At 33.5% G+C, this 10,008-nt stretch overlaps 1 protein-coding gene across 1 annotated transcript; it reads left to right on the top strand.

The window, feature by feature from the left end:
- Nucleotides 1-492: 492 nt before the first annotated feature.
- On the top strand, nucleotides 493-5,846 carry LOC148611622 (uncharacterized). The gene is made up of 4 exons (XM_088595259.1): nucleotides 493-718; nucleotides 1,439-1,633; nucleotides 2,599-2,992; nucleotides 5,526-5,846. The coding sequence occupies exons 1-4, from the start codon at nucleotides 493-495 to the stop codon at nucleotides 5,539-5,541; spliced, it is 831 nt and encodes a 276-aa protein (XP_088451385.1). The 3' UTR covers nucleotides 5,542-5,846.
- The last annotated feature ends 4,162 nt before the right edge of the window (nucleotides 5,847-10,008 follow it).

Genomic DNA, 10,008 nt, shown 5'->3' on the forward strand with positions numbered 1-10,008 from the left:
ACCAAAATTTAAATCTCACGATGAATAAATATTGTTTTTAAACATCGAAATAAAGTGATGAACAACAAACTTCACAAATTAAGATATCTTTGAAACTATATGTGCAAAACATATGGCGAGCATATAGCGGAGATGACTATGTACAGCGCAGAACAACCTTTAAGGTATTCACAATGGTTAATACCATACAACACAAATTGTACAACTCAACATCAGATAACAAAGAAAGCCTTAGAAAATTTTAACTCAACAAAGTATTGTATATAATTTATTTTTTTTTTTTTATTCGCAATACAATTATTAAATGGAATGCGTTTTAAACTTAAGCAATTGATTTTTTCTGTTCTATAAGTACATAAAAAACATTATTTAAGTACAAATTCCTATCGCCTTATCTTACTTCTATGATATAAGAAGTCATTCATACAACCTAAAGTCTCAGATCATTTACGCAGAAAAACAAGAAGTGTCAAATTGTCGGCAGATGAGATAATGAGCTTTCAATGTATGGTAGTATTTGGCTTGTTCTCCACCATATATGCGTATCAAGGTACGAATCCTGGTTACGCATACGTAGACAAATCTGAATGCCAACCGTATGGTAGTGTTGTCGTAGAGAGCGATGACTGTAAGACATCTTTAAATTGTAACATAGGATCCTCGAGCTCCGCACAGATATTGTATTGTTTTAGAGATGTTGACCAGACTCTTCATGGGAGTTTGTGTGTTTATCAGTACTTGAGTGTAACAAGACATTGCATGGTAAGATATTTAATTCATGATACACTACATTATATAATGGATACATGTAGTTGACCGACATCATTCAAATATATTTCATCTCGCATTATTTCACAAGAAAGAGTATTTTATCGAAGTTTAGTCGAATTTTTTGTTTTTAAAATTCATTCCAGGAAAGTTTCGCGTATTAATATTAGCATACACCCGCTAAGATAGTGGTATATGTAGCACCATCTGCTCGAACTGCACACCAATATGCACATGAATAACGAGAACAGATAACGTATTGTCCATCATGCTAGGAAATAATTCGAGATGGAGCAAAAATTAGTATCACCTGATTCTTTGGAAATGATCACATACATCTACAAGACCAGCGCTTTGGAAAATGAACATCATAAACAGATAAAAATAATTAACTTGATTCTGAAGATTACTACACAGAACGCAATACTTAATTATTTGATCAAATTTAAAATATCGACCTTCTGCATTTATTTTACTGTTATAACTAGAACTGCGAAAATTTGTCGGAATTGTTTTCAATAAAACTTTTGTTTAGATTCTAACCATGTATAGATGAGTAGTATTATTTAACATCGTGTTGATTTAGTGTGCTTTTTCCACAAAAATATAGGATCCTGAAATTAAAATGAGTAAATAACTGATTAATTCTATGTTACAACATATGTTTTAGAAAGGCACCAAAAATGCCGCGAGAGTACAGTAAAGTTTTTTCCCGACTCCAAATTCTGCCACTTGTACTACAATTGCTCCAACCCAACAGATTCCAAGATTTGTCCATACCCACAGTGGTTTTCTGAGAGCACCAATTCCTGTGAGGATTATAAACATGTAGGATGTGGAACCAGAGTAAAGCTTAAATCTTATTGTAGGCACGAAATAATCATTTAATTTTATTGCATTCATTTTTTTTGTATTGTTTACAGACTTTTTACTATTGCTACTGTAGTCTTCTTTGTACATTTCTTTCTGATTGCCTTCGGTTGCTTATTTAAAATCAATCAATATATCACACCGTTAGTCATACAAAAGATCATAAAACTCCTTCTCATAAATTTCAACGGCACTATTTATTCCAGATGATTACAAAATGTATTTTGACCACATAGGAAATGCAATTGAGATAAATGAGCTTTATTAAATAGTTTAATAATTTAGCATCTACTGATGTGATGGATTTACGTGACATACATATCATCATGTTTATTCGGGTGGATGGAAAGACATGTACTGTCTCAACCCTTGATGGTATAATGAGATTTCGCACGGCTATATACGTTTTCTGGCCTTTTTATTAAGATTTCTTTGAGCGTAACATATATGCGACTATCCAATAAAAAAAAAACGAACCTACATGTATTTGCATGGCTTTTGTGTTCATTTGTAATGAACATCTTTCTTGACTTTTGTTTATTTAAGGTACTTAAAACCCTATGACTTTTTCGTGACTGTTTCTATACTATCCTATTAGACTCATTTATTTATTAATCATTGTTATGATTACGAAACTTCTACTACAACGATTTTAACAGAGTTCAATAGCAAAACTAAATGTATAATGGAAATAGCTGCTGACATTGGTAAGGCAATGTACAAAGGTTCAGTTCTGATATATGCAAATACATTTGTTTTAACAAATTGTTATTATATTTTTACAAGTAATAGTGTTCCTTTTCAGTAAAAGGAAAACAGGTGTTTTTTGTTTTTTGTTTTTGTTAACCAAATTGTGATTATTGTGACAGTTTTTTGGTGAGTCTTTCATACACTGTTGATTTTATTGATGAAGAAAAATGAAGGTCAGCATGATTGTCAAAAACTTTTTCCTTTGAATAGGTCAGTACAATCCGCCAATAGGATGCGGTGGTTCTTGTATAGATTGTGAAGTAAACCATCCAAGTTGTGAAGGTTACTCCGATGGTGTCCACGCCCACCCAGTTAAGACGCCTTCACCATACTACATGGTCTGTAGAGACGAAAGATTCGTCAGAGAGGGTGTGTGTGACATAGGCAATCAGCATTACGAGTACGACCACAGACTATGTCAGGTTTGGGAATGTGACGAAACTATCGACAAGAGATACCCGGCTCCTCTTTGTAATGAGTATATATGGTGTTATCATGGCTTGAAATACAAACAAACATGTCCCGCTGGTACGGTTTTCGACGACCAGACAGGAAGCTGCAATCATTCATACAACACATGCCATCCTTGTGGTACAAAGTCATGGTTCGTATGTAGTTAAATGGTGTAAGGTGTAAATATTCTCGATTTTGTTTGTGCATATGGGTAGATACGTATAGGTTAATTTGTATTCGGCTTTAATGCGAAAAGCGTATTACAAAACTTTGTTAGCGTTTGGGTGTGAATCTACTGCATACATGCGTCTTATCATTTCATTGCATGCAGTCATAGAATTGCGAGAATTCTTTCCAGCATCGACAGGGTAAGAATCTAGAATAAAGGAGTTTTATTTCGATATATTATTTGGTTACGCGACAATTGTATATAAGTAAGATGAACCCAGGGCGCGAAACTGCAATAATTAGTCGACCGATAGACCTTGTTGTCTGCACGCAAACATCGTTTACCATAGATAATGATAGGTCTTGTCATTTTACATACCGATTAAGGAAAACATTCGAGGTATATAATTGCTTATCTTAACTTTTGTGGATGCTAAATTCGTAAGGTAAAATGGTAAATTCGGCTAATGACAGTTTCTTATTTAATTGTAGAACGGTTAAAATAGCACAAAAATTGACCGATAAAATAATACGCATTTATAAATTATCAAACCCCAAAAATTTAAATCCTTGGTACAGCTAGGATGACTAGTTTATACAACTAAATGTACTCGTAGTTATAAAAGGGTTGTTTTCTATCGATGATATGAATTATTATAACTTGTAGCTGTACCACATTTTGACCAATCATCTTCGTCGTTGAAGCAAAGTCGACAAGATGGTACTTGTAATTATTGTCTTGATCGACATGAAAGAAAAAATGTTAAGTATAGCTAACTCTAGCTAACGCTCAATTAATACAGTTAATTGTGGGTCAACTGCAGTAAGTGTCCCGCTTAGTATAGTTGATTTCGATGCACGTAGTTTCTTTACCATAAAGTGTGATAAACAAATTTATCAGTCTGTTAGTCTTAGCTATAGTGCAACATGATAAACCAAATGTATCGATATTTTCAGCTGTTGTTGGTCACATTTTGTCATCGGATGAATTCTTTTTCAGTTGACAACCTGAATTCGAAGGATGATCCAAATTATTTGACTCTAAATAAATAAGCAAACAGTTTACATCTGTCATTAATTATCAGCTGAGGAGTTTCTCAGATTATGTTTGAACAAACAATTTAAATCATGTAATGGGTATTTATTTAAATTTTATCATTACCATGATCGCCTCCTTTCAAAGCCTTTAACGGGATATCTTCATAGCAGTAACATTTTAACTTGAATCAAGTGTTCTCTTGAGTGATATTCCTTTAAAATGAATTCCATTTCTAAACATCTTAGATAACACACATTCGCAGTTGTCAATAAGATATTTTACTTGCATGTATTTCTTCGATTTACAAAAAAAAAAAAAACAAAAACAAAAACAAAAACAAAACAAAAACAAAAAACAAAAATAAATAAATAAATAAATAAACAAACAAAAACAGAAACCAAATATGACAGGGGCGTAGCTAGGCCTGTTTTAGTTGTACACAAAATTACGTCGAGGGGTCTTGGGGGGGGGGGGTCGCATAAGGCCCCCAGTGAGTCCGGCACGGCAAAGCCCTGAGGGAAACTCCTGAATTTTAACAATTTTGGAGCCAGTTTTTCAGAGCCTATACTACGTTCATGGTATGCATATATGATAAATAACCTTTATTTCATCTTTCAATATGTTTTTTTTTTGTTACTTTTTCCGAAAGTACGCTACTGCGTATTTGCGTATAGACAGCTACGCCCCTGTATAATAATAAAAAGGAATTGTTTGATTCTTGAATCGACTTTTTAATTTTATGATTGCGTGATAAATATTGTCACAAGCCAAACTGATGGATCTTTCGCAAACTGGTATATTGGTTTGAATTTCAATTTGATACAAAGACATATTGTACATTAAAACAGGATTAAATTTGATTGTTTGATTCTTTTCCTCTTTCGTCTGAACGTGACATTGTATGAGCAACTCTGAAATTGTTTCTAGAAAAGGATAGGATGTTAACCCTACCGGTGCATCTTACCCATGTACCTAGTTTATAGTAAAGTCCGGGTTGCTTATTAGCGTTTATTTCTTAGTTCATGTTATTTTGGTTTTTTATGCTCTTTGTATATGTGTCCAGTACATATATTTACCGTTCGAATCTTCGGTTCCCTTGATTACTCTTTTTGTCCAATTGAATAGTTTTCCTTTTTTGAGTGTGAGCGTAATTTTTATTTTGTTTTCTTTTACGGCTTATTTGTAGAATGGTAAAACGCAAATTGGAAACGGCTGAATCTGCAGCCACAGAGAAAACTTGACGTGTATCAGTTACTTAAAGTCAAATGAAAAAAAAAAACGAAAGACCATGTCAATATTATTGAAAATTTCCTCAATAAAAAAGGCTGCTAAAGTAATATTTAATAGCCTCATGAGCATATCTAGCAAGATTTTACATAAATAGCTTAAGCAATATTTTTCACTCGGAAATTGGAATCTGCATAGGTTTTATGCCTTTTACTTAATTTACTTGGTTCTTGTTTCTTTTAATCAACAGGCATGGTGAAAAGTGACGACTGTAAAACAGCCGTGGAACTTGTAAAAAAAGGTCGGGACCGCAAGAACTAAACTGTATTCGAGGTACTCAACGGGCTCTATGTGTGTACTCAGGATATCTAGTGAATGCGACATCATGCTTGAGGATAAGATGTCAATGAAGATAAAAGTACAAAAAGAGACATTTCAAACACCCAAGGTTGCTCTTATGTGACTCCAATTAGATAGAGAACTGTTACATATTCACCATCGGTGACTGCAATTTTATTTCTCACTTTGTTCACAAGTGTACTGTTGATTTCAAGAAAACTACACTTTCTCACAGCTGGTCATGACAAATTTAAACTTTTAAAGTGGAAAATTTAATTCGATTCCAAAATCCTGACAACCGGAAATAAATAGTTTCTTTCTACATAAACGCATTCAAAAATAACTACAACTGTTACAACAAATACAAAAAACAAAAGAAAGCAAACAAAAAAAAATGAATTCTAAAACGAGTTCTTCAAAAATACAAGTACTAGTATACCAAATATATATAAATTGCAAATTACGATATGCTGTTTACGAGTTCCATTGAACAACCGTGTTAAGGTCAAATACATGCGAAGGTCAAATATGTACCGGAAGTACTCAAAACAAAAACTATCGAAATATATTGTCACTATTCCTGAATTTATCCCGAATTTATCGACAAACCTTAGAAATCCATGCCCTTTCAATTCATATGAAAGCCGATTACTGACACGTTAAAGGTTAAGATAAAGTAAGCCAAGGATAATTCAAAATTGGTTCTTGATTTAATACGAAACCAACGATTTTAAGGGTACGCAAACGTTTGTACCGGAACGCATTTTAACGGAAGTACATTGGGTAAGGTTGTACCATAGATTGATCATGTGGAATATAAAAGAGTGATTTTATGTCAATTCAGAGGTAAGGTACATATAGCTGTCAATACATCACAAGAACTTACACCTGTGTAAGGATGACAACAACAAAAACAATAAAATCAAACAATTTACCGGTTAATCAGTGCCTTCTTGTATACAAAGATAAGTCTAACCTATCATCTTCAAATAGAAAAGTTCTACATAATTATCCATAAGATTGAAGTTGTAGGACTGCTTCTTATTAGAATTAGTGCTCTTGGAAGTAAAAAGGAAATATAAAGTTGTTTGCAATTCTCAGCTAAGATCTTGAAAGAGTAATCAAGGAAACCAAGATTATAGCGGAAATCAAAAGAATGTAATTCAGGGACAAAGACCAGACGTGGAAAACATAAAAACACGACAAAGAACATAAAGTAACTAAAATAATACATGCAAAGTAACAAAAGTAAATGAGCAACTCGGACTCCACTAAAGACATAATAGAAAAAAGCATTTAATTGACAAATTGATCCATAATGTCTTCAAAAGTCCCAATTTGATCGGAGAAGTGGGAAATCCTTTGTTAAAGTTATTTGTCTTGAATGGCAAAAATGACTATTTTTCAGTTTTTAGCTTATAGATAAGCACATGATTCATATGAAAAGGCCTTCATGGCGTTCCGTTTCGTAGTTTTAGTCAATATCTTTAAAAAAATGATTGAAAATTTAATCGATGAAATGATCCTGACAATCAGACTTCTAATTATCCATGTGCATCGAAATTGTAAAAAAATTCCTTGCTTAAGTTATTGCCCACACAAAGGGAAAGGTGATGAATTAGTCTATTTTTCAAAGCCGTTGAAGATAGAAAGTATTGAAATAACTAATGATAAGCCTTAGAAATGTCTAAAATAAGGCGTGGTAAGGAACGGCTCCTACAAGGAAAGATAAAATACAGCAATTTTCGATTTCTATTCTATGAACCGTTTTTGATATGGGAAATGGTTTACATTTCTGGAATATTTGGGGTTCCTTACATTATATTCTTTGATGCTTAGGGTCCTCTAGTCTATTCCACATATCATTTAATAAGCTTAAGTACATCTGCAAACATCGTTTAATAAATAGGAAACCCCCTATTTGTGTCAGTCCGTTCATCTTTCCACTGAAGATACAAGCCCAAATGCACAACAACTGGTCGTTAGATTGTGATGAAATATTATAGAAACGTAATACATCTCTTATAGAGGTAAAACGAGATTGCATGGTGCCTGAGTATCTTAATAAATTATGGTATCACTTCCGAATAAAATGATCAACTCTCTTCATCACAAGTGATTATTCTATATGTATCTGGTATAAAAGTATAAAAGTATCTTTGTAATAACTTCCAAGATCTTTTAATCTTAAATTCCGCTATATAGATGATGTATTATCGTTAAACAATCATAGTTTCGGGGATTTGATACATAGCATATATCCCCCAAAGAACTTGAGATAAAGGATACTACAGACACCATAAAGTCAGCCTCATATTTTGATCTACACCTAGAAATCGATGGTAAAGGAAAACTATTGACCAAACTTTACGACAAACGTGATGAATTTTCATTAAGAATTGTCAACTTTCCTTCCATCTGTTGCAACATCCCTTCAGCAACTGCGTATAGTGTTAAATATCACAACTCATACGTTATACCAGAGCTTGCCGAAACTATGCAGACTTTTTGTATCGCGCAAGAATTCTAATAAATAAGCTTCTGGAACAGAGTTACGTTGCTACAAGATTGAAGTCATCACTACAGAAGTTTTATGGTCGTAATCATGAACTCGTGGATCGTTATGGTGTATCCATCTGCGCAATGAAAACTGATTAATCTAAGTGTCATAGTTTTCCTTTCCTCGTTTGTCTACCCGGACTTGACTTTTTTATGAGCAACTTGGCGGGTGTTTTTAGCAAAGCAGAGGACGCTTACCCTACCGGTGCACCTGGTCTATGATCCCAGTTTTTAATGGAGTCCGAGTTGCTTATTTGCTTTTGTTCCTTTGTATGTATGATTGTGGTTAATTTATGTTCTTTGTTGTGTATGTCTGTTTTCCATGTCTGGTCTTTTTCACTGGATTGCATTCTTTTGATTTCCGCTAGAATCTTGGTTCGCTAGATTACCTCTTTGGTCGAGGTTGCAGTCAGATCACATCTTTTTTGCCAGTGATATTTTGGATTTTATCGTATTTGTAAGAGAATTGTATATCGAAAGGTTGAAATACAAATGAATATTATTTGTACGCAAAAAATACTGGATAAAACTGCGCTAAATGAAATCTGGGACATTATAACGGAAGATTAATAGGACATTTGATTGAAATTCAAATTATTCCAGCATGCTGACAATTGAACGAGAAATTTTCTAGCTCAAAGTTTATGACCTATCCACAACATTTTCATAATATAGTAAGCAAATATCACAAAAATATCTACCATTTTGATAGTGTATATTTAATGGGCTCTTGGATTTGGCCATTATGCAGTTTTCATCACATGTCATATTTTGTTTCCTTGTCTGACAATTGGTTGTAGAAAGAAAATATAAAAGTAACTCTTAAAAAGAAAGCTGAATTATCTGCCAATATGTATATTTTTATCAAGTCATGTACAAAATATTAGAATGAACCAAAAGAGAAATCATATGTTTCTATTAAATACAGTTACTTTACTAACGTATATAATAATTCCTTTGATTATATAAAGTTTCCACTGATGTATTTGCTTTGACAATTTGAAGCGATTTAATTTTACAGCGTATAAGGGTACATTAGGAAACGCTGATACATTGTTCTTAATCTACAAAACAACTCATTTAACATTGGGCGTGTTGTTTAGAACAAATCCATCATTTAAGCGTATAAGAACAGCTAGCTTAGTTATTAATTTAGCCTTCAAGCGTATTCAGTATGAACTATGAGACTTCATCGGTTCCTTAGCAGATCAATAACATCTTTATTGAATTATACTATGAACCAGCCCTTCTTTTCTCACCAGTTAAAAAGATTCGATCATGTTTAATACTGAAACTTACAATAAACCTTTAAACCGATTACTGCCTTATAAGATTTAAAACGATTACATCAGCTCGAGGGATTTCCTATAAAATCTGCACATCCAAAGATCTATTTCATTGGGAGTGCTTCTTCATTTCACATAACAGAAGGCATATTAACATTATGACTTACGATCTTTCAATCTTATGTGTGCTTGCTATTTTTGCAATGAGAAATATATCTAGCAACACAATCTGTAAACCAACACCAGCGGACATAATAGGGCCTTACTACTACCCTAAACCGCCAAAGCTACAACAGTTCTGCACTGGTGATCCCGAGCACAACCAACTAAAGACTTTGTTGGTTCACGGCCATGTTTACGAACAAAATTGTCGAACCCCGATTCCGTTTGTGAGGATGGAAATATGGCAGGCCGACCACAATGGACAATATAATAATAATACTCTATGTAGAGGACATTTTAAAACGGACAAATATGGATATTACGAAGTGTCAACCATCCATCCAGGAAGATACTCTCTTGGTAAGTGGGACACTAATTACCGACCAG

This window comes from Perna viridis, chromosome 7 (genome assembly GCF_037379345.1).
Source record: "Perna viridis isolate PV_CMFRI_1.1 ecotype Kerala chromosome 7, ASM3737934v1, whole genome shotgun sequence".
Taxonomy (NCBI): Eukaryota; Metazoa; Mollusca; class Bivalvia; order Mytilida; family Mytilidae; genus Perna; species Perna viridis.

Bases quoted from the DNA above. Each gene is read 5' to 3' on its own strand.
- LOC148611622 (XM_088595259.1), top strand. From the start codon at position 493: ATGAGCTTTCAATGTATGGTAGTATTTGGCTTGTTCTCCACCATATAT. The intron at 719-1,438 runs GTTTGTGTGTTT...CATATGTTTTAG, and splicing joins TGACCAGACTCTTCATGGGA to AAAGGCACCAAAAATGCCGC. The intron at 1,634-2,598 runs GTAGGCACGAAA...TCCTTTGAATAG, and splicing joins AGTAAAGCTTAAATCTTATT to GTCAGTACAATCCGCCAATA.